The 24525-nt window shown below is 41.2% G+C and overlaps 2 protein-coding genes across 4 annotated transcripts in view; one reads left to right on the forward strand and one right to left on the reverse strand.

Annotated features, from left to right (window-relative positions):
• Window positions 1–63: 63 nt before the first annotated feature.
• Window positions 64–2941, forward strand: LOC122629972 (esterase E4-like). The gene is made up of 8 exons (XM_043813933.1): window positions 64–293; window positions 656–944; window positions 1054–1239; window positions 1392–1594; window positions 1674–1830; window positions 1955–2305; window positions 2425–2569; window positions 2647–2941. The coding sequence occupies exons 1-8, from the start codon at window positions 66–68 to the stop codon at window positions 2792–2794; spliced, it is 1707 nt and encodes a 568-aa protein (XP_043669868.1). The 5' UTR covers window positions 64–65; the 3' UTR covers window positions 2795–2941.
• LOC122629969 (titin-like) overlaps window positions 2443–24525 on the reverse strand; it is a 28399-nt gene continuing 6316 nt past the window's right edge. The window contains exons 2-36 of one of the 3 annotated variants that reach the window (XM_043813922.1): window positions 23067–24520; window positions 22599–22953; window positions 22240–22488; window positions 21998–22153; window positions 21465–21794; window positions 21204–21376; window positions 21017–21113; window positions 18976–19139; window positions 18656–18877; window positions 18343–18596; window positions 18082–18245; window positions 17724–17994; window positions 17349–17609; window positions 17110–17242; window positions 13557–13725; window positions 13371–13416; window positions 13154–13289; window positions 12907–13063; window positions 12405–12533; window positions 11874–12221; window positions 11543–11708; window positions 11305–11458; window positions 11102–11228; window positions 10805–11005; window positions 10537–10706; window positions 9742–10449; window positions 8728–8890; window positions 6819–7163; window positions 6349–6643; window positions 6131–6272; window positions 5725–5924; window positions 5499–5651; window positions 5229–5352; window positions 4073–4817; window positions 3082–3944 (exon numbers count right to left, since the gene is read on the reverse strand). In XM_043813922.1, coding sequence (XP_043669857.1) covers window positions 3709–3944; window positions 4073–4817; window positions 5229–5352; window positions 5499–5651; window positions 5725–5924; window positions 6131–6272; window positions 6349–6643; window positions 6819–7163; window positions 8728–8890; window positions 9742–10449; window positions 10537–10706; window positions 10805–11005; window positions 11102–11228; window positions 11305–11458; window positions 11543–11708; window positions 11874–12221; window positions 12405–12533; window positions 12907–13063; window positions 13154–13289; window positions 13371–13416; window positions 13557–13725; window positions 17110–17242; window positions 17349–17609; window positions 17724–17994; window positions 18082–18245; window positions 18343–18596; window positions 18656–18877; window positions 18976–19139; window positions 21017–21113; window positions 21204–21376; window positions 21465–21794; window positions 21998–22153; window positions 22240–22488; window positions 22599–22953; window positions 23067–24520 — 9197 coding nt within the window. In that variant the 3' untranslated portion in view covers window positions 3082–3708. Of the gene's footprint in view, window positions 2694–3081; window positions 3945–4072; window positions 4818–5228; window positions 5353–5498; window positions 5652–5724; window positions 5925–6130; window positions 6273–6348; window positions 6644–6818; window positions 7164–8727; window positions 8891–9741; window positions 10450–10536; window positions 10707–10804; window positions 11006–11101; window positions 11229–11304; window positions 11459–11542; window positions 11709–11873; window positions 12222–12404; window positions 12534–12906; window positions 13064–13153; window positions 13290–13370; window positions 13417–13556; window positions 13726–17109; window positions 17243–17348; window positions 17610–17723; window positions 17995–18081; window positions 18246–18342; window positions 18597–18655; window positions 18878–18975; window positions 19140–21016; window positions 21114–21203; window positions 21377–21464; window positions 21795–21997; window positions 22154–22239; window positions 22489–22598; window positions 22954–23066; window positions 24521–24525 lie in introns of those variants that run through there. The other 2 variants (XM_043813923.1, XM_043813924.1) reach the window with 2 other exon arrangements.

Consider the following 24525-nt stretch of genomic DNA (forward strand, 5'->3'; position numbering starts at 1 on the left):
ACATAATGGTTCTATTTAGAGGCGTTGTTATCAGATAAGATATCTTTCAATAAACAGCTATACATATGCTTACATATATAAAAAATTATTTACAGTCCTCTGTAATATCAGTTAGATTGAATCGGGTTCGTTTGACGGACGTAGCAGCACGATTGAGAAACATGTCGGTCGTAGTAAACGTAAAGCAGGGTAAATTGGAAGGTTCTTTGTGCGAAAGCGTGTTAGGAACATCTTACTTTAGTTTCAAAGGAATACCTTTTGCCGCACCTCCCCTTGGTCCGTTAAGATTTAAGGTATTTAACGAACGAAACGAGAACATTTTTCTTTCTATGCAATCTACTATACCAACGTGATCTACTCGCGAACCATTTTCGTGAGTCATTCTGAATCTAAGATCTTATTAATCGACGATAACGTTCGTGCGCGTTTTAAAACGAATAACGGATGATATAAGATGGTGTGCGCTAATCTAACGTATCGTAAAAGTTAAAATTAATCGTTCTGGGTTACGTCTGGACAACTCTTTTTTTCCGATATTCTTTAACGTTAATGATGCGAATGACGTGTCAAAAGTTATACCACGCCTTTTCGACAGCACCGTTCACACTTGCTATGTTTCCATTGCGAATATAATTTCATTTTTGATGGGTTTAAGGATCCCGAACCTCCGGCTTCATGGACCGGACTGAGAGATGCTCGAAATATCAAGGTGAATTGTTGCGTGCAGCCGGACGAACTGTCGCGAACCGATATCATCGGTAACGAGGATTCACTTTATCTTAATGTTTATACGAGTTCGTTGACGGGAAGTAAAGCTGTTATGGTTTATATTCATGGTGGTGGATTTATTTTCGGTTCTGGCACCGAACAAGTCGTTAGGCCGGATTACTTTATGAACAAGGACATTGTTCTCGTTACCACAAATTATAGACTAGGGGTTTTAGGTGAGGCACATTCTTACAAATATCTTTCTATATTTTATCAAAAAACAATCAGAATGGAGAGAAGTTTTGAAGGATAAATGTGTAAGATCTCGTGTGACGTTTTCGAAAGGATTTTTAAATTTGGACGACGAGGTCGCCTCTGGTAATCAAGGCTTAAAGGACCAAGTGGCAGCGTTAAAGTGGGTTCAGGAAAACATTTCGAATTTCGGAGGAAATGCCAAAAATGTAACGATATTTGGAGTTAGCGCCGGTGGGACGTCCATTCATTATTTAACATTGTCGCCTATGGCGAAAGGTACAAATGGTTCAATTTAATGATAATAACAAAATCAAATATAAATATGGATATAGATGAGTATGCGAAGGGTAATGATTGTCAACGAATAATTTGCATCTTTAAAGTAATCTGTTCTTTTGCCGATGACACGTTAACGCACTCAATTGCAGGTCTTTTTCACAAGGCGATATATCAAAGCGGAACGGCAACGTGTCCTTGGGCCATAGGACTGAGTAAGCCAGAAAATTGCATTAAACTTGCATCGATCCTTGGCTTCGAGGATTCGAAGGATCCTAAAGAAATCGTTGAATTTCTCCGAACGGTTCCAGCTTCGCAACTTATAGAGGCACAGTTCAAAATTCTTACACCCTCGGTACGTTTTAACCATGCCGTTCCTTGGGTCTGTGTACTTACTTATAGTCACTCAAATTTAACAAGAATCATCTTTCCAGGAAACGTCTGTCGAAAATTTGCCGGTCGGGCCAGTCGTGGATGTCAAATCGAAAAATCCATTTTTACCTCGTCCGATAAAGGAATGCTTAAAAGACGACGCTGATATACCGATTATGCTCGGTTATACGAGTAATGAATTTATAATGTTTTTGAAAGGTAAGAAAATCTTCAAATTCTTACCTAACTTTTTTTATCCATATTCTTTTTTACGTCGTGTTACGATTCAGGACGGTGACGAAATCTATTCACCAAAATCTTTCTCAATTCCTTCGATATTTAGATACCAGCGAAGGAGACTTGAAAACAATGGACAAAACGCTGAAGAATCATATTGCAAAATTAGCTATTTCAAAGGAGCCCGAAAAAATTGATCGATTGCTGAAAGACGTGAAAAATTATTACTTCGATAACGAGGAACCGTTAAGCAAGGAAAATATTCCGTCTTTGATAAGTCTTTTGAGCGATATATATTTTTGTTGTCCGATCAATATGATAGCCGACGATCGAAGAAAGAGAGAGTGTGCACCAACTTATTTATATAAATTTTCCTATGTCGGCGATGAAGTCACCATTACTCATTTGTTAAAAACGATTCAAGCCAAGTCGGATAACTCGGATTACTATCCAAAGGGTACATTCTACTTAATTAGATATATGACATATCTTTTTTCTTTTTCTACGTAGAAAGACGAAATTGCTAATACGGTATTGCATAAGTATTCAAATAATACGGAAATATTCTATGTTTAGGAGCTTCTCATGCCGACGAACAGTCTTATCTCTTTTATTTGCCGTTATGCAAAGCTACGAATCGTTTACCTCCGGCTGTAGGAACAAAAGATAGGGCTATGATCGAGCGACTTACATACTTGTGGAGCAATTTTGCAAAAACTGGGTAAGATATCTCCGTTCATAATTCTTAGCCGCTATGTGTTACCTCGGATATGTACCATTTGATATCATTTTTTTCAGCTGTCCAACGTCGTCATTGAACGAATATGTCGATAATACCTGGATACCTGTAAGCAAGGATAGTTTTACTTACTTAGATATAAACAATCGTCTTATGAATTGTCCATTGAAAGATAATTTAGCAGAAATTTATCAAAAAAATGCTTGAAGAGCGAAAAATAATTTAACGATATGAGTACGTATTTCGAACTATACCTTTTCGTCAACGTGTCTTTCTCATAAGGTGACTTGATTTTTTCCCAAGCCTTACTTTACATTTTATCATTTATGCAATAATAAATATCATTTTATCCTCCGATCGTTGTAAAATTATAATATATTTAATTATCCCTAATTCTCTTAATACAAGAGGACAATATATATATATATATATATATATATATATATATATATATATGTATGTATGTATGTACGTATGTATATATATATCTCCGATTATAACAATACTTGAATAAATTTTATTTCTCACTAAAAGTAAGTATCTACATGAACATTATAGACACGATCAACAACAAGACACGATAGCTTTTCCATTATTCGGTCTTATCGAAGAAACTTGACTAATACCTTAACCAGTTGGCTGTATCACTCTATTGTAAAAGTGCGCACGAAAAAGTGTAGCAAAAATGAAGCGATAAGGAGTATACTCGTCGAACGCGCGTAGCTATTTTAATATTGAGTTATAATCAAATGATTTTTAGTCCTTTATGAAATTAATAATTTTATTACTAATATTTATTTACTTAACTTAAATAACAAATGGTAACTACTTTTTACATCGACGAATAACGAATATTCTCGTCATAACACAACAAAATATTGCCATTTCTCCATGACGAGTATACTCGTCAATGACAGCTAACTGGTTAAGAAGATTCTTATTCGCATAACACTTGTATTCGATTATAATTGTGTGTTTTGATGTGTGTGTGTGTGTGTGTGTGCGTGTGCGCGCGAGTAGGCGATGAAATGAAAAAATTAAATACGGTGCCGTCAATTTTCGAAAAACTTGATATATCTCATCGATAAAAAAAAAGAATGGACACAACTAAAAAAGTCTTCTTATTTATTCCAAAAGGCAAAAACTCTTTGTATCCTCTCGTTGTGCGGTTTACCAGTGGCCATCGTTGCTGTCGGATAGGCGCGATGTACAATCTGAATTTGAGAGGCTGCCAATGATTTTAAGGACGCTGCCTCCTGTTCAAACATCTTTGCTGTACGACTGACGTTCCCCGTAGGAACGAATTTTTCTCGATTGCGAGCAACGATCATCCTTGCATCCTGATTTTGATTGGCGTCTACCGAACGAAATGTAAATATTATAGATATTTGGTTAAAATTGAACTTTGCGTTATATCGCGGAAATAATGTGAGTAAGATAAAGGATAAAACAAAGAAAGCAATGATCGTTAGAATAGTTACACACCTTCTTGGACGGGATTAGTCTCGCGCGAAGCTTTAATTAGGTTACTTTGCGAGGTAGCTTCGGTACTCCCTGTATCGTCTCTCGAAGATTTCGAACTAGTCTCGCTGTCCGTTTCCTCTTCGATGATCGAAACGATTCCCAACTCGTCTAATTGCAACGACGAAGTAGCTAAATTCGAATTGCAATCGGCAATTCCGGAATCACGCGAGTCTCCTCGAAACACTCGTCGTTGATTTTGAAATCTACCAGATACGGAATCTGTATCGGTTTCCGATGATTTCCTTTCTACATTCGCCGAGTCTCGTCCCTCGAAATGTTCTTTTTCCGTAGCCAATTCGTTTTCTCCCGTATTTTCCAAATATACGTTATCGATCGCAGAAAATATTTCCTCCCTTTCGTCCTCGTCTTTGTCCTTACCTACTTCACCGTCCGATTCTTCTTGCAATGAAATATTTACTTCCGTTTTGTAACAAAACGAGTACAGGCTACTTTTCCGTTTCGTTCCTTCGAGTTCGAACGAGGAGTTCGAATTCTCTTCTAGCTCGTTCATCGCATCATTCGCATCGTTTCTATCCGTATTCGTCGAAGGGTCAAAAGATTTTTCTCTTTCATCGATAACGAAGTTGTCCGTATTGTTGGTCGAACCACACGTCTCCGAACACTCTGCCGTCGTCGCTGGGCTTTTTTTACTGTTTGCCGAAAGAATCGCCATTCTTCCTAGCGCACGAATGGCATTTCCTGTTTTCTATTCGAACAAACGAAAACGTGCACACACACGCGCGCACATACATATACGCACACTCCTTGAATTTCATTGCTCGAGGGGAAGAAATCAAAAGATATTACGATATTACGTAGCTCGCGTTTTTAGATCGCGACTTTAGCTCGTCTTTATGCACGCTATCGCGTTTCATCCGTCAAATTTATTTCCCTCTACGACATGAATTGTCGATATCGTGCGTGCATAAAAACAAGCTTATTCGATTTTCAATACAGCATGCACATGCTGACAAATCTTTCGATATTAACGTTAATCGATCTTCAAAGTGAAGATACCGTGAGATCGATGTACGTATTTCTATGCCGTTAGAGAGTTGCGTCAGGGAAAAAAAGAATTAGCAAAAATCCAACGTCGAATATGAAAAATAATATTTACCTGCCACTTTCTACGTACGATAAATTTCTTTAACTTGTCCGTTGGTAATGCCACCCTGCTCATACTTTCAGCATGTTGGGCCATCCACGGGTGTTCTAGACATTGCCTCGACGACATGCGCGATCTAGAGAGAGCAGAAATATCAGACGTCGAAACGAACATTATTCGTATTAGTGTTATCTTAGAGAGACGAAGGGTTACCTTTCCATTCCAAAACTCGTTAAATGATTAGATATCGCAGATACCTCATTCAGAGACATCGATACTTACTCTTTTCGTTTAACAAGTAAACCAGTGATAAAGTCTTTAGCATCGTTCGAAATAGCGTCGAAAGCTTCATCGTCCAGATCGTAATCGGCTCTCGTTATATTCGCGAACGTCTCGGCGTCGTTGTCACCCATAAAAGGCGACAGCCCCGTTAATCTGAATGTGCAAAGACGTTTGACGGAGCAAGGCTTCATCCCAAATATATTGTGTATCTTTGGCAAAAACTTACAGTACGTAACAGATGACGCCGACGCTCCACATATCCGACTCGGTCCCAATTGGTTCGTAGCTTATAATTTCAGGTGGTATGAACTCTGGTGTACCGAACAAGACTCTGATCGGTGTGTCCGGTTTAAGGGTTTGCGCTAATCCGAAGTCGATGAGCTTGATTTTATGGGAAGTTCGCGTTCGGCACATTATATTTTCTGGCTGTGAAGGTAGCAAAGAGATTTTCAAGAGATTTTTAATATTCGCGACGCTTCGCCTGATCGATTCGCCTTAAAATCGAACTCGACGAAACGTCAGCAATCGATTGCAACAAAATATAGTTCTCTATAGTACGAGAGTGTAAGGAGAAGGGTTCTCTTTTCTCTCTCTCTCTCTCTCTCTCTCTCTCTCTCTCTCTCTCTTTTTACCTTCAGATCTAAATGGACGACATTATTTTTATGCATGTACTCGACGCCCTCGCAAATCTGCCTCATAAAAAGCATGCTGTCTCGTTCGGTCAGAGTAAAATCATCTGCCACGACTCTCTCGAAAAGTTCGCCACCGGAAATGCTGTCGAACGGAACAATGAGAAACGGTAGATAAGCGCGGAGAAAAATTGGATTAAAAATTGAAAGGAAATACTTACTATTCAGTGACCATTATGATTTCTCGAGGACCCTCGAAAGCGGCTGCTAGAAGCAGAAGCTTCGGATGTCTGAGCCTATTCATAATGTTTATTTCCTCGCGAACTTGTTCTCGATCCTTACTCTTGATCGTTCTAACGAATTTCGCGGCGAAACTTTCGTTCGACGACTTTTCGACGACCCTTTTAACGACGCCATAGCGGCCTTTCCCGAGTTCTTCGAAGACATCGTATCTGTCGACGAACGATTGCGAGTCCTCCGCATGAACCGTGCGAGCTTCGAAAGCTGCTGCGAATTCTACGATAGCCAGACCAGATAAATGATAAATCCTTTATAAATTGGATATACGCGTGTGTGAGTGCGTGCGTACGCATATATAGACATACATAGCTAATATACGCATATATACACATACATGACTAATGTGAAGGAGAAAAATTGGAAAATATTCCGTTTGCATATTTTCAATTACCTTCCTCTTCCTCGTTCTGTAAAATCGTTTCTCCTTCTCGAGGTATCCTAACGAGTTCGGACCGAGCACTGGGTTCACCGACCCCATGAATATTTTCCCCCCTGACCCTGAAACGGTAGCTTTCACCAGCGACGATAGAATCGTTTGACGATGCGAGCACCGTATGACTCAGAGAATGACAGGATTCAGCAATGACCGTCCAGGAGTTATCTTCTCGTCGATTCATCTCGATGGTATAACCGGTTATCGTGCAACCACCGTCGTAAGCCGGTGATCTCCAGGCAATCGTTACCGAATTCTTCGAACGCGTTACGCTTGGAGTACCTGTCGGTGGATCCGGTGGTCCTGTCGTTATAAAATTACAAATTATTTTAAAGTGGATTAAATGTCTCGTCGTCCGACTAGCACTCGCGACGTCGAAGTCCATTTACACGGACGTATAAAGGATTGCGACGATAGGAACGACAGTTTCACTTTCTTACACTTCATATTTACTTGCTACTTTCTATCTCGTGCTAATGCGCTATGTCATAACGAGAGCATCAACGTCGTATATTACCCAACTCCATGGTGGTGTCTTCGTAGATCGAAGCGATCGAACTTGAAATAACGTCTACGTGCCATTTAGACAAAGTAAAGTGAGAAAAGTCGAGAAATGCGTCCCATTGTGTCAACGCGATAAGTATCGACTGGTCTAGCAGATAGCGGTATAGAAGTGTTCGATGTGAATGGGTGTATACGACGTCTCTCGAGGAAAAAGGAAGGTTGACGGAGAGGGGGAGGGGGAAGGGGAAGGGAGAACGAACGAAACCACGAAGAGAGAGGAAGAAGCAGATTGGTGCGACTTCGTCTTGAAAATGGTAGAGGAATAATTGCGCGACTCGTCGTCACGTGAGATTGTCGTCCGCCTTGTACGCGAGAAAAGGAACTAGACCGTGCAAAGCGAAGCGAAGCGAAGCGAAGCAAAGCGAGGCGAGGCGCGGAGAGGCGACGCGCGTTCACACACGCGGAACAATGCTCGGGTTACGCGTCTCGGAACATCTAATCTTTTTTCTAATCGAATCGTCGATTCTCCACGCTCTGACGAGTTACATCTTTCTTTATCTCGTAGGAGTCACTACGAACGTTGATCCGACCCGTTCTTTCGTTATTATCTCGAAGAAGGAAAGTACCAAGAGATATTGCGCGTAATACTGTCTTTTCTATCTTCGTAAACAAAAACGATCGAAAAATATTGAAAGCACAATGAAACATTATCTTTTCGTTGAAAACGTAGATGTAAAGGGGGATAAATGTTTTTCTCGCTATTATTCTACAAAAATCTCTGACGTAATATTTGCGAGAATGTTTGTAGTAAAAAGAGTAACCTACACGTGTCATCTTTAACGCGCAAACGATCAATCTTCGACTTAAATTCATAGTTCGCCTCGCGTGACCTCTAAATACGCTTGCTTTGAACAAACATACGAGAACTTTCTGATAATGTGTGCGTGCGTTAGTTATATATCGGTACGACACGGCAATTAGATAGGAATGATGTAAGACCGTTTCTTTCGGACTTCTGTAAACAATCGCGAGCGCGAGTGTTTACAGATCCATATAGAGAACGAACGTGAAAGCCTCGCTCGATAACGCTCATTGTCAAATTTCTTTCGCGTTGATCGTCTCGCATGTAAGTACGTATAAGATTTACATTCGGGTGAGTTCGTTCAAATTTAATAAAAATTTCGATCGGAATCGCGTCCATTATTGCATTAAAAGTTTTAATCAGTCATTTGAAACCGGAGAGATCGATAGCATGTCGAAAGTTCGTACGTTTACGTTATCGTTAGATACAATTCAAATTTTGTCGTATCTATAGGTACACGTATACGTAGAGACATACCCAAATATAATAAAAGTTGGTTACCTTCAACGGCGAGACTAAAAAATTGTCGATCCAGTGCTAATAAATTTTCCACCGACACTTCGTATTTTCCAGCATGATCCGCCGTTATATCGTCCAACGTTAAATGAGAGACACCGGCACCGTAGGTAATCCCAATTTTCTCCTCGGACCTTAATTCTCGACCCTTGAACGATAGACAAACATTTTTATAGCGAATATTTTGACAACGATCGATTAACACTCGATACTCGATACTTGCTTTCTAATATCTTGCCGTTAGAGAAAAGAATGGCTCTCGAGAATGGCTCATTTTACAGGGAGCGTTAAGAGGAACCGAGTGGAAGAAGTGCGATAAAGATCTAAAAAAATGCGTGCTCAAGGTTTAGGAGAAGACGCGTGTTTTGTCAACGATCGCGAGAATACTGCTTTGAGTTTCGAACGTCGCGACGCGACGCGACGGAGCGAGTCGACGCGTCGCGTTGGTTTCTATAACAAAATACAGGGGAGGGGATCTCGAACATCGTTCGCCGCAAGGTGACCGGACCTATAACATTCGTTTCGAACGCATATAAGGTCATTGACATAGTACCTCATAAATTCCAATTAAAATTAATAAACCGAATTAAAAGTAACGAAAGTTTCTACATACGTAGGTACGCATGTGCGAGATCGCTTGGAATAGAAGCTTCTGTTACCTACTTGTGCGAGATATGTCAAGCTTTCGTATTTGCGCGAAACGTGGGAAATACGAAAAGCGGAAAAAAAGAAACGGAAGAAAACATCTGGATGCAATTACATTTGCAGGAATATTCGTTACGATGCCTGAAGATAAACGGAACGACGTTTCGTACGATGCCGCGTCGTCGACGACGTTGCTACCTGTCACCTAAGCGGTGCAAAGCGCAACGTTATAGCGACTCACGGGATTGCAAATTTTCGAACGTCGTATTAATTCGTTCCTACAGATAATTCCAGATTTATTGATTAGTACCGAGACTACAAACGATCTTAAGACCGTACCGAATTCTTACTTACCGCACGGAACCATTTGACCAGTGGCTCGGGATGGCCACGATAGGTAATCCTGAGAACGAGCTTGTTACCTCTGAAGACTTTTACGTCGGTGGGAGCCTTAACGATCGCAGCTGCTACAAAATCGTCCAATTCGTTGGACGATTCGTCGTCAACTTTGATACACTCGTTATCCGTTCTCGATGTTAACAGAGATCGTTCTACGCACGTAAATGGCATTACGTCTATCTCATTCGATTCGTTTTTCTTCGTCTTCGAGATATGCAAATCCGTCGAAGGAACTGCATTTTTCTCCTTCGGTAACGGAGACAGTCGTTTAGGGCTCGAGGCTTTCGTTCTTAAAGGAAGCGAGGACGATCTCGTGCGTTTGAATCTTTCTTCCTTTTGATGGGAAACGTTCGTCGAAAGGAAATGCTGTTCCTTTTTAGATCTTCTGAAAGAGCTCGAAAGAGTCTGGAAGAGTTTGGAGTCGGGCGTACGATTAAACGACGGAGACGGTGATTTTTCACGGTTATGAGATATCTTTCTTTCTTTCTTCGCATTGGAAGTGCGATTTTCGGACGTACACGAAACCCGATTCAATCGCAATTCCGTCGTACAGCAGATCGATGGACCATTTCCAAGGACGGAAGCTGTGCAGCGAATTTCACCCGTGTCTCGCGAGGAGACGTCGCGTATCTTCAAAATGCTGACATTTTCGTCTATCTCGATCTGCGTAATATAATAATTTTCTTCGTCTGAAATATCTCTCTCTCTCTCTCTTATCGTTGAACACATCTCGTAAAGTTTGGTACGTACCTTGCATCTAGCATTATCCCTGGCGTCTTTTCCGTTAATAGTCCACGAAAAGTTCATTGGCTTTCCACACTGTACTCGTGCGCAGAAACACGCGGTCTCGCCCTTCGAGACGATTCGAGTTAGCGGCGTTTTAGTAAATCGTGGCGCGAGATTCGGAATAGCCTTATAATCTGTCCAATAAATAAACATCGGATCGTTATCCTTATTTTGGATAATTTTTATACTCGATAAAATAGATATAGGTGTATCATTGAAAAGTAACGAATACCTTGAACAGCAAGGAGACCGCCGCAAGACGTTTCTCCGAATTCGTTTCGAACGATGCAAGCGTACTCTCCAGCGTCTCGTGGATGGGCATCGGAGAGTCTAAGGGAGATTCCGCCATCGCTGTGCGAAACGTAATTATGAAGATCGTCGTCGGGTATCTCGCGTTTATCTTTCAACCAATTGATCGAGAATGGAGGAGTACCTGTGAGAATAAATCCACGCGAGTCTTACTCGTCGAGAGGGGAGAAAAATGGAAAAAGGAAAAAAAAAAATATCGATGTCTCCTCGTTATTTTTACCAGCAAGTTTGGTACGAAGTTCATAAGAATTTCCCTCCATGACGATCGACTCTTCGGGAAGCGATTGCAAGAATTTCGGGGGTTCTTTGTCCAAGGTTGAAGAATCGTGTGGATCGAGTACGGTTACCTGAGAACGCCGACAAGTCGAAGGAGAGAAAGAACGAGAAGAATGGAACTAATCTTTCGAGGCCATAAATATTTACCTGACAGGTGTTCCTCGCTGAACCAAGGACGTTCGTTGCCACGCAAGCATATTCGCCCGCGTCGCTCGCTTTTACTTTCGAAATTTCGATTTTCGCGGTTTTACCGTCAAAGTGCCTCTTTATTCTATTCGAACGGGGCAAAGGTCGTCCGTTCCTAAAACGCAAACAGACGTTTCGTTTCTATTCTACGAACATACGGTTACTCGTACGTGACGCATAAAGATTAGAAAAAGATTACCTATACCACGTTGGCGTCGGACTAGGAGTTCCTCTCAGGCCGCATTGCAATCGTAAACGGCCGTCCATCCTCGTAGTCGTATCGAGAAGACTTCGAGAAAAAGAAGGATGAATCCTCGGAGAGGCGCTTCTAGTTCTTATAGTTCGCCCGTAAGATCCGTGCCGATCTTTCAAAATAATTGCATTATTTGTTAAATATTTATTTTAATGTCTATGCTAATGAATATTATGAATATTTGAGAGGATAAATAAATGTGTAAGAAGCTTTTAGAAACGGCTATCTAATCGCGATGTTACAAACGCAGTCGAGGACGCGTCAGAGGTACGCTTACTTATCACTTCGAGTCGAGCACTAGCCTCGATTCTACCAAAATCGTTTTCCAAGGTAACTCTGTAAAGACCGGCATCCTCTTGCGTAACCTCTCCGATCTCCAAGATCTTCACGTCGTCCTTTTCTACGATGGAAATTCTTGCGGTCGGCGTGACAACGATTCCGTTTTTATCCCACTTCAGCCAGGGCGTTGGATGACCGACGACCGCGCATTGAAAACGCACGGTTTCACCCTCTTCGACCACTCGATTGTGCGGTACAGAATAAAATTTCGGTGGACTGATCTTTGGTCGTTTTATCGTCGAACCACGTCGTGGAGGAAATTGAGGAGACCTGAGTTCGCGGCCGTCTAATCGGGATCAAAATTATTGCCGATTAATTTCATCGAACGAGTTTTATACTTCGGTGCATGTACTTTCATAAATTCTTAATGTTTTCAACGGCAACTTTTTTCTTTTCGCTCTACGGCTGGCGCGCGGTAAACGTAAGATTTAAGGAAAAAAGAAAGAAAAATTCAGCTTTGAAAACTCACGGGAAATCGCAGGAGATAAACTTCTGATAGGCGTGGATCGTGGAGTCGATCGAGGCGTTGATCCGGCCGATAGTAGACCGACCGGTCGTGATAATCTCTCGCTCAGTACGTTTTCTTTGCCCTCGGGAACTGCGAATTGACATTGCCAAAGACGAAAGATTTAACGTAAACGTATTCGTCCAGTCTTTGGTCGGACAAAGGACTCATTATTATTGCAAACGCGCACCTTGTATATGGGGCGTATAAGTCATTTGATATTCAAGCAATTTATTAGCACTTGCACGTGCGAGGGAGAATGCTTCGACCACGCAGGCGTGTTTTGCTTACGCGCTATAACTCATACGTTACCTATAACGTCTCTAAGCTATAACGTTTCAGCTTCCCTCGTCGAAAGAATCATTCTCTTTCTGTTTCTACTTCGGTACTTTAACGATTACGAATAATCCTAAGTATTCGATAAAGCGTAATATCACGAAGGTAAACTTTTTAATAATAAAATTACCATCGACGACGAGACAAGCCGACGTGAATGCCTTCCCAAGTTCGTTGTAAGCGACACACGTGTACTCTCCCTCGTCCTCAGGATATACGTGTTGGATGCTTAGACGTGCTACTTCGCCGTCGAATTCACTCGTAAAATCGTTACCCATGGTTATTACCTAAAAACGACCAATTAACTTTGCTATTTTGCGTCTGCATAGTGTTTCGAGAAATGTTTCATTTTTAGATAGGAAAGTCACACGCGTTACCTTTCCACCCTTTTCCCAACGAACGTTGGGTCGTTCGGGCGTGGCAAGAAATTTACACTCCAAAGTGACAGCGTCGCCGTCGCAACATCTTATATCTCTGAGTTCCCTGGTTACCATGGGCAGGGTGAGCACTTTCCTGCGGACGATGCGATAAAGACGTAAACGATGCGTAAACTTGGAGTACAACTTGAAATTTCTCTAACGATACAATACCAACCCGTGCGTAATCGGCGACTTTTTCATCGTCGTCTCTTTTCCTTGACCTGCAAAAGGATATATAACGATATATAAATTCGACCAATTATAAATTATCGTAAAATAGCGAGTTAGTCCGTTTAATAGATTCCAAGTATCGGTGATAAATATGTATGTGGGTATAAATCATATATAGGATTTCTCTCACCTTTGGCATATATTTGCAAAGAAATTATGGCTTTCGCTTCTCCATGACAATTTCGAGCGATCACCGAATACGTTCCGGTAAAGTCGAGCTTCGCGTGAGGTATTTCCAGTCTGTATTGAGGACCGTTATCCACCAAACGAAAATGAGGAGCGTCTCTATAGTAATCGGGCTGCAAGCACGACACAGCTATATTACATATTAGAACCTTGAATATATGTCGTGTTAACATTATTTCGTAATAGATTACAATAATATACACACTTTAAGAAAAAGTACTAAATTATTCTAATAAGTTATCGCCCAAAAAAAAGATCGGTTCACGGTCGTACGTACGTATTCTATAGTAGTATAGAGTATATTTCGTAGGTACGTATGTGCGTGCGTCGTTCGAATGTTAACGAAAAGGAGAAGCAAGCGTCGAAAGACGAGGCGGTTGACCTCGAACATCGACCTCGACCTAGATACGAACGCGTTTCCGCGATTCCCACGCCTACGCTCAAAAATAAAGAAAATGTTTTAATAGTTATTCCGTTCGTATTATATAGCAGATACGTATACGGGTACGATTACGAGTACGTACAATTCGTGTAGATTTGGACGACCTTTAGTTGTCAAAGCTACATGGGGTTAAAACTCAGCGTGAGATGTTTAAAGAGAGCGCAAAAAGGAAAAAGATGGAGGAGAAAAAGAGACGACAGTAGTCCTCTCGTTGGAACTCTAGTCCATATAGGGAGCGAAAGTCGATCGGATCGCTCGAGACTGATCTTGTTATGCCTATGACAGACACAAGTGCCAACAAGTGAATATTTATTTCTTTTCCATTACTAATCGCCTTTCTCCTAGTCCTCTCCAGCGTTTATACAAAAGCGCACAATTGTAATAATTCGCGAACGCGTAAAGTCGTTAGTACCTACATAAATTCGTTCTCATAAAACACGATATTGTATTATATAATTTGTTGAAATAAGAGAGAGAGAGAGAGAGAGAGAGAGAGAGAGAGAGAGGGAGGAAAGCTATCGATGGATAACGCGATAAAGCTCTTTCGTTGCGAAAAGTGTATCGATCGATCGTATCTCATTGCGATAAATGAAGTTTTCAAGTTTTCTAACGCGAGCTGTTTCTTGACATAATGGACCTTCCGAGACCCATCTGTCTTTCACCTGTCTATCGTGCACCAACGTGACGCTTCGCCTACGATAAAATTTATGCGTACGACACTTCCCGTTACGGAAGAGAGACGCCGTAAACTGGTTGGTGCAAGGACTCTCTATAGAGTATTACATGGATATCGCGCGAGATCGGCGCGGGATCACCGCGATCGCTCGAAACTCGACTTTGCCCTTCTATTCGATCAAATAAATTTTTCCGGAAATTCTGCCGTATATCGTACTATTTGTCAGGATAGTATATTAATACTATATCAATTAAGAAGAACCTTGCTTTAGCCTTATACCAAACAGAAATAATATGATCCTGAATATTACGATCTGACGATCTTAATTTAAATATGGATAGTAGTTCATAATACGTAGTTAATAAAAGTGACGATTAAAACACGAGTCGATCTTTTTCTTTACACACGTTCACAGCGTTAACGTAGTCGTTAACTAAAAAGGAATGCTCGCTGAACGTATGTATGTATTTGGTGGCTTGGCTCGATGCGTCGCACGTTCTCGCAGTTACTACGCGAGAGATTAACTCGCGAGACTCGGCCAAGTTTTCCTCGAAGTATATAGATTCGTTCTCGAGGAATTTCCTTAAGAGAGTCGATGAAAAGGCCTGAGAATGAGAATGACTCATTACGACTGGAAACTCGTACGTTACGACGAGTCTCCCAAACGTTCGGTGCTCCTCTTTTTAACCGTCACCGTTCTTCAAATAATGAAATTATCGCTATAGAGAAAGAGTTCAAACTAAAAGTTATTAGATTTTCAGATCGTTTTAACTATCATGAGAAATTTTTCCTATCCACCGGTAGTACGTATCTATCTACATAATGGATATTATATAGTATTATATTTATTTATGTACCTACGTGCTTTGGAAATGGGATACTTGTTCATTTTGAAGCCGCACATGCACATCGGTTGAGATTTATAGCTCACATTTCTTTTGACGATATTCCATATGGAAAAGAATCATCCTTCCGGGTAGAGAAGACGATAACGTACGGTAAATTTCTACTCACTTTTCTCACTTTTGCAATGACAAATAATACGTTTCTATAATCGAGAGAAATATCAATTCGCTAAAATATTTACGAGCGAGCGAGAGAAATAAAGAGAGAAGAGAGAGAGAGAAAGAGATGGATAGTTAGAAAAAGAAAGAGAGAGAGAGAGAGAGAGAAAAGAGAGCGACGTACATATGCGCTCGTCGTACGACGACGATCGACAGTAGGCTATTCATTGGCCAAAGTTAAACACCGACTGTTTTACCGTTCGTACTTCGCGGTACCGATCCATCGGCGAAGAAAGCCAACTTGGACGACGAAAAGTGGGGACGATGCCTTCTAGGTAAGTAACTAAGTATTTACGCTCTTCTCGATTATGCAGATATTCGTTTGACGTAAATACTTTGATGCTTCAACGTTTTCTTCCTTTCCCTTCGTGCCTTTTCCTTCCGGCCTTTCTCTCGAGGAGAAGGATAATCGTATTTCATCATACGACACGATTCGCGACACTTCGATCGTGTCAAACGAATCGTCACAACGCAACGCGAAAGAGAGTTCGCGTAACAAAGGAAACGACGAAAGCGCAAACGTTAGAATAAAATTTATTATAACCAAGTCCTACGTCACGGATAATACTTTCGATATGGCTGATTTGTATTCCCCTTGACTTTTTATTAACGTTAACGCCCACGTACGCCTGTCCATTTCTGTATCTCCTCGTTGAGAAGAAATAAAAATCGTTGTGGAAGGCTTTCCAATGAAGAAAAAAAAAAATGCTTCGGTACAACGTTACGATTACATTGAAATTCCATTACCAATTTCATATTTCTAGACAAGGAACAAGGAGAAATCCTTTATAATTATCAAGGGGGCACTTTTCGACTTCTTGCAGTTTGCATCGGGCTTGCTTCCTCTTTCGTTGAATAATAAATTTCTCTTCTTCTCCGTTCCATCTTTGGGCTCTTCGTTTAACCTCACGTAGCACGTACTGTTACCTTTTAAAGAGGTGACGCGAAATAAATGCCGTTTCCCCCAACGCGACGCATATAATACCTGACCCACTATGGGCATAATACGGTATGTAACTATCATTTCTTTCTTGCTGTCACCTTGACCTACATCGTGATCGATGCAGCATTAGGGACACGTCATTTTCTGGGATTGCAAAATGAACTTTGCAATTACTCCCGTACTTGCATATCCAACTTGTAAGTTCTTTAATTAGTTTTCTTGTAACGCTCTCTCTCTCTCTCTCTCTTTCTCTCTCTCTCTCTCTCTCTCCCTCCCTCTCTATCTATCTATCTAATTTTGAGCGCATGTACCTACGTATTGTAATTGCAAGAACGGATCCCTGTATTTACGAAGTGTAGATAAAATAGTTACCTTAAGGAAATCGCGCAACCAGATAACTTCCGGTTTAGGATCACCAACGACCTCGCAAAGTATAATGACCGTATCTCCTTCGAGAGCCTCGGTTGATAAAGGTTTCGTAACAAATAGCGGTTCCTTTGAATATCTGCGAAACGATGGCAGAGAGATAACAAGTAAAGTTTGCTGAGAGATCTTTCGCGGAGAAACATAGAGATACGAAGATATTAAAATTAAATATATTTTTTACGCACGGCACATCGGGAGAAGCGATGGTCACCGTTGGCAATCCTTCGATAAGAGATTCGATCTGTTTGTCGTCTGCTTCGTCGATTCCGATAATAACATTGACTCTCGTTGATGTCTCAGCACGGCCAACTTCATTGATCGCGGTACAACTGTAAACACCAGCGTCCCTGCACGTAACTTTGGCCAAAGATAATTCGACTGTACCGTCGTGGTTCAAGGTCATGATAGTTCTTCTACTAGGCCGAAGACGCAATCCGTCGCGATGCCTGATGAAAATAGACGAAAGAAAAGTAAGTCGGAGAGTTTTTTAATAAACTCGATTGAGCAAAACCTTTTGTTTTTTGCTAACGAAGTGCAGCAATCGATTTTCGTTCGCTCACCATACTACACCCACGCTAGGATAAGCTTCGATCCGAGCTGACATTCGTAATTCGTCGTTTAATCTTACAGCATAGACTGCATCCAGGCCATAGAGAAATTCAGGGGCAACGTAAGCACGAATTCCTTTATCGACTACGAGGATAGATCGACAGGACACCGAACCATGGATATTTTTTGCCGTCACCATGTAACATCCAGAGTCCTCGAGCGTCGAATGAATTATCTCTAGAGTGTGGAAGTTGGAATCGTCGTTCCAAAAGACGTGACGTTCTAAAACAAAAAAAAAAAAAAGGAAAAAGGAAAATTGATTATACCTATTCGTCGTTATTCAATTTCTAATGCAACTTAGTCGCTTACCGTCTTGAGTAATTTCAACGGCATTTTTAAACCAAATTATCTCGGGAGCGGGATAACCAATAATCTGACACGTTAAGCGTACGGGATAAGTAACTTGAACCCGTCTATCCCGTAATCTCATGGCGAACTGCGGTGGTCTTTCTTCTCGCTCATCTCCCAAAATTCTAACGTAAGAGAAAACGATCGCGTTTCCCACTATTTTCTTTTTCGTTATTTCAATAAGGTAGCTTGTTAAATAAAACGAAGTTGTATTAATAATACCTAGATCTAAGTTTCTCGTCCGCTTCGATGATCTTCGGATCGGTGACAACGAGTACTCTAGCGAAAGATGACACTTTACCAACTTTATTCGATGCCTCGCAAATATATCTGCCGGAATCATCTTCTTTTATAGTTTCTATGGCAAGAGAACACCTTAAACCTCTCCTACCGACGGAATATCGCGAATCGTTGTTAGGATCGATCTCGGCTGTTTCGCGATACCATTTGACATTTATATTTGGATCTCCACGAATCTAAAATGAAACGAAAGGATTTATATCAGATATTTTATATTTGTTAAGAAAAGTCTCACCTCGCATTCCAATTTGATCGTCGAGCCCTCGAGAGCCTTCAATTGGCCAGGGAGAATTTTGATGAATTCCGGAAGATCAACGACTTCGCTGACCGTGAAGGAATTCGACGTCGTCACGGATTCGCCCCATCCATATCGATTTCGTGGGGTGACACGAAATCTGTATTCTCCACCTGGACGGAGATTGAACGCGTCTAAGGCGTTTATCGGTGTGACGCCCAGCTGATATGCAAAGTGAGCAAATAATAAAACAACGGACACTAACGTTGGATAAAGTAATCATCTAAAAGTAATTAAGTCGTAGGTACATTGAACCATACCTCGACCCAACGAGCACCACCATCCCCACCCATCAACCATGCGTCCACCTTATAGGCGATGACCGGAGCTGGCCCTCTCCTCTCGGCCTTGCCCCAACTCAAGGACAACCAATTTTTTCCTCCATCGACGACGACTGGCTCGCTGCTGACTGGTCCAGGGACATCTGGCGTGGAAATATTTGTAAATCAGTGTGCTTTTTCGAAAAACAATTTTTCCCTCGATCTACTCTACCTCGTTGTCCGAATAAATATTCTATAAAATCGCTGATCAAACTATCCTCGCTGGTCAAAGATCGTTTCAAACGGGAGCTCGGTAATTCGAGGTCATCGTCCAACACGATTTCTTTATCTTGAATCCTCATTCTTCTTACTTTGATATCATTTCCAAATTTCTAAGTTAAACGAAATAAAGTCCTATTTCTTCTCACTAATAATTCATAAGAAAATAACGACCAAGAAAATTTCCGAGCTTCGTACGAGTATTTCGATATTTCCGTGCGAGAAACACACGATTTATCTGTATTCTTTGCGAAAAAAGTAGGGCAGAGACGAGATGATCCGCGTCTCGATGCCGACTGAATTTCGAATTTGTGGAGATACGGAGAAGTAGGAGGGGGTAAAGAAATAGGTAAGGGAGGTAAACGAAAATAACCCAACGGGAGGTGTTCCTCGAATTGTGTATGTAGGTGGTCGTATCGGTTTAATATTTCTTAATGCCCGAACCATTTTGCAAGATCCTAAAAGGTATTCGTAAAAGTGTATATTACTATCCTAATATCCCTTTATCCTTAAAAATTTTGACAGAATTTTGATAAAGACATCGTTTGCATAAATTATTTTGTCAGCAAAAGCTCGTTTAAACGTGACTATAGACAGCCATGATACGTTACATCTACGCACTGACTGCGATTGCTTAATCGCTGGCCTTTGCTACTAGAAGATTATATAGCTTCTCAAAAGAGATGTATACTTCATAAGAGATTTTTCTCCTGCCGCATGTATCGAGACAATAAATGATTATAAACGTAATCCGTGATCAACGTTCCAATTTTTTCTGAATGTTAAAGCGTGCCATATATGGACCACAGGGGTTACGGCTTCCTGATCAAAGATTCTGAAGCCATTCCAACTTCCGACGTTAGTGATTCTGCTCGTCCTTCGTGATAAATCAGTCACGCCGCGCGTTATTTGTCGGTGCTACATATACATGTGCATGTAGGTACATATTTACGATATTTAATAGTTTTTATATAGTTAAAGATTTGGTCAAGGAACAGTCGTTGCACTTGGCATAGGTCCAGTGTCGTATGGAAGTTGGTCTCTGCTCGTGTATTAAACAGCTTTTCTCACTCTTTAATGGACAAGTTTTAAATTCGTTCCAAGTACATATATTATTCGGAGCAACGCTTCCCTATCGCTTGATCGATAATCTCGGGGGAAAATGTCTTTTTCTCGTAGATACCGTCATAACGGCATCATACACGTGAAAATGATATAAAAGTTAAAGGATAAATAGCACCTCGATCTTTCTCAAGGAAATCTAAAGGTAGTCGCGTTTAGAGTAGCGTTTAGTACACTTTCGTTACTTCTTTTTGTAACCAGCATATACATAGATGGCTAAGGAGTTTAAAGATTACGGTACAATGCGTTGGATGTATAAGCAGTCAACCTAAATATCGACGTCATTTTGCAAAACACTTTAGCCCAGGGACTACTTGGAATAAAGCCAAACGACCCTGGGCCAAGTGTACTCGCAAGTGTACTCGCTGTAATCCCTGTCACTGTCGTCGCATCGCTACTCTAATTATAATTACTCGATTATTCATCGGCTTGATCGTTGTTATTATCGCTCATTTTGTCTTTTCTCCTTTATCCATATATCCATATATTTTGCAGTGTACACGGTTAAAGAAGTTTACGTAATAAAACGTATCGTAGGTACACGAAGGTGTTATTAAAATATTTCGCTTACTTGGAAGTGTGTATATTAAAAATGAGTATTTTCTAATAAAAATATATAGACGCGTTAAATCGAACTTACCTTTTATGTAAGACAATTCATCCTCGTTTTGAATACTTCCTGCGTCAGAGCGATTCCAGTCGGGTAACGGCGTTAGAGATCTCGCTCTTTGCTTGATCTAATCATCAAGAATTTTAATCAAATATCGTTTCTTTTTCCGCGCATACCTATAATTTTATTCGATTAATTCGCGCACGTTTATACCCACCCAGATCGAGAAGAAACTCCTATCGCATCCATATCGATTCTTCACCAAAATACAATAAGTACCTTCGTCGGATGGTGTCGCTCTTTTCAATGTCAATCTAACATAGTCATCGATAGCTTCTTTGTACGATCTCGGACCATCCGTAATATCTTTCATACCTTTCATCCATGTTACTAAGAAAGATCATTTATATCGGAAAGATCATTATTATATAAGTACTTAAAAACTCATTAATTTCGTTTTGGAAGAGCTGTTTGTTACCTCGAGGTTTCGGAACACCCGTGACTCTAAAAGATACACTGACATCTTCTCCAACAGCCACCGCGATTGATTTTTCCGAAGGTCTAGAAACGAACATTGCCGGTTTTCCACCATCGATCGCACCGGGAGATATTATTTCGATCGTAGCAGCAGTGTCAACGTATCCATAAGCGTTTACAGCTCTGCAGATGTAGGTACCTCTTTCAGATTCGGTTGCTTCAGGCACAATCAGAGTATGAACGCCAGATTCCGTGAAAGTCTTTGCTTTTGACATCGAAATCGGTTCTTTTCGTTCTCCGTGCAACCATCTCACTTCCGGTACTGGCGTTCCTGTTGAACGGAGATTCAAAGAATTAAGGTCTTTCCTCGCATTAACTTTACACGCTATGCTCGCATATAATAACGACTAGACGTTGAAAGTGTCTTTTACTAATACGGAAGAAATTATTTTCATAGCGAAACGTAGGACGTCTACGTGATACGTATCAGGCAATATGATTTAACGAATAAGTTTCCGATCTCTCAAAAGTTACCTTTGACTTCGACCTGAAGAGCGATAGTACCACCGGTAGGTACACTGTGGTCGCTTAGGAAATTTGAAAAGCGAGGCCGCCTCGACGCTTCGACGCTCGTATCGTCCTCCGCGATTCGACTACGCCTGCTTCTATAAGCAGATCTTCGATCTCGTCCTTAAAAAGTGATAAATTATCTTTGCGTTAGAGTTTATGATTTCCTAACGTAGATCAACGATCATCTATAAAATTCCTACGCCAACCTTCGAAGTGTACGGTGTGCGACATTTCAGCGGATTGCATTTCGTTCGTCGCTCTGCAAACGTAACGTCCACTGTCCGAAGCATCGGGATTCGATATCTCTAATCGATAAATACCATCGTCTAAATACTTTTGAGTATATCTGGCATCATCGAGGACTTTTCCATCTTTCAACCAGGAAATAGTAGGGCTTGGGTATCCACGGACTCGACATTCTAACGCTAATTCGTGATCGGAATGTCGATATGTGTCTGAAGCGAATTAAAATACAATATTTATATTTTTTGTTCGTTAGCATATGACAGAACTGCCGTCTGACTATTACTCGAAGGAGAAGCAATCGCTTATTATATTATTATACCTCTGATGGATTTCGTAAACGTCGGTGGCGACAACGGTGGTACAAAGTCTCTGTAGACTTTCAAAGTCGACTCGGTGGACGTGGATCCGTGAATATTTTCTGCGATACAGGTGTACACGCCGGAGTCCTCAACGCGAGCCTCGTTCAATTCGAAATAAGCCATGCCATTGTCGAATCGAGTCTGATATTTATTCGACGTAGGAGATAATTCTTGGCCATCCTTTCTCCAGTAAACGCGTGGTTCCGGGTGTCCCAAAACGGTGCACGTTAATCTCGTTCTCATACCTTCGCCCACCGTTCTGTTTGTAAGTCGCGTACAGAACGACGGCTTCTTTCCTTTATCTTGCACAATACTCTGTCCGTAACGAAAAATATATTATTTCTTCGTAGATAGAAAATGAAGTAAATAAATAAACGTGTAAAATAAAACATAAGTTTTTTATTTAAATGTGCATAAATAATACTTACGTCGAAACTGCTCGAATCAAGATCATCGTACTCGATGTGAGAAGGAATCTTCATTCTGCCACATCTAGGAGGCTTACTCGACGAGCTGTAAGAAAGGGTGGAATCGGTATCGCCCATGTAATACTCGTCGTATTTCAACAAGCTGATGGACCTTGCCCTGTTGATGCGTTCTTCCCTTCGTCTTCTTGTTCCGTAATAAGACCCAACGTCGTACAGAGATCTGTTTAACGAACTCTCGCGTAATTTGTAGTCCATGTAATCGTCGATGCTTCTTCTACCAGAGGAAGCAAGAGATTCTCTCCAACTGTACGATCTGGATGAGTCCGAAAGCGTCGATTCTAATTGTAAGTCAGAATCAACGCGATAAAATCTACTTCTTCCGTCGGGAGAGATTCTGGATAATCTGCTACTCCTGCTTCTTTCGTCGTCTATGCTTCTCAAAAATCTATCAGATTCGTTCTCCCTCAGTCTCGACCAATTCTCATCCCTCGCCCTTTCCCGTCGTCTTTTATTTATCGCGGACAATTCCTCCTCGTGTCTCCGTCTCAATCGATCCTCTTCCTCCTTGAGCAATCGTGCACTTTCCTCGCGTCTAGCTTGCCTCTCCTTCTCTCTTATATTCATCCTTTCTTCCTCCTCCTTTCTCATGCGTCCAAAATCTTCCTTTCTCTGGCGTTCCTCGGCACGTCTACGTTCCAAACGTTCCATTTCCTGTTTCTTTAATCTTTCTTCTCGATCCTTTCTGCTCTGTTCAGCTTCCTCTTTCCTTTTCCTCCGCTCCTCTTCCGCTCTTAACCTTTCGGCTTCTTCCTTTCGTAACGTCTCTTCCTCCTCCGCCATTCTACGTTCCTTACGTTTACGCCTCCTATCTTCTTCTGCTCTGCTCTCTTCTTCTTCCTCTCGTCTAATTTTTTCTTCCTCTTTTTTCTTTCGTTGCTCCCAACTCTTTCTTTCATCCTTCGACTTTATCTCTTCTTCATCCTCTGTTTCCCCTTCGATCTCCCTTTTGCTTCTTTCTTCGACTCCCGCTTCTTCCTCTTCTCTATGATCTTCCTTCTCGCGTTTGGGTATCGCAACTTCTTCCTCCTTCTTCCCTGCGACTTTCAACTTTTCAGAATACTCCATTTTTTTACGCTCCTCCTCTTCAAGTTTCACTTTCTCAGAATCTTCTTTCTTTCCACGTTCCACCTCTTCAACCTTTAGTTTCTCATCATTCTCTTTCTCTTTACGTTCCTCCTCTTCCAGTTTTAGTTTCTCAGATCCTTCTTCTTTATTCTTACGTTCCTCTTCCTCGAGTTTCAGTTTCTCTGCTTCCTCCTTCTTTCTACGTTCCTCCTCTTCAAGCTTTACTTTCTCAGCTTTCTCCTTCTTTCTACGCTCCTCCTCCTCGAGTTTCAGTTTCTCAGCTTCCTCCTTCTTTCTACGTTCCTCCTCTTCAAGCTTTAGTTTCTCAGCTTCC

Source organism: Vespula pensylvanica, chromosome 6 (genome assembly GCF_014466175.1).
Source record: "Vespula pensylvanica isolate Volc-1 chromosome 6, ASM1446617v1, whole genome shotgun sequence".
Taxonomy (NCBI): Eukaryota; Metazoa; Arthropoda; class Insecta; order Hymenoptera; family Vespidae; genus Vespula; species Vespula pensylvanica.

Excerpts from the sequence above, each read along its gene's own strand:
- LOC122629972 (XM_043813933.1), top strand. The coding sequence starts at position 66 with ATGCTTACATATATAAAAAATTATTTACAGTCCTCTGTAATATCAGTT. Across the intron at positions 945-1,053 it reads TTATAGACTAGGGGTTTTAG|GATTTTTAAATTTGGACGAC; the intron begins GTGAGGCACATT and ends CGTTTTCGAAAG. Across the intron at positions 2,306-2,424 it reads CTCGGATTACTATCCAAAGG|GAGCTTCTCATGCCGACGAA; the intron begins GTACATTCTACT and ends TTCTATGTTTAG.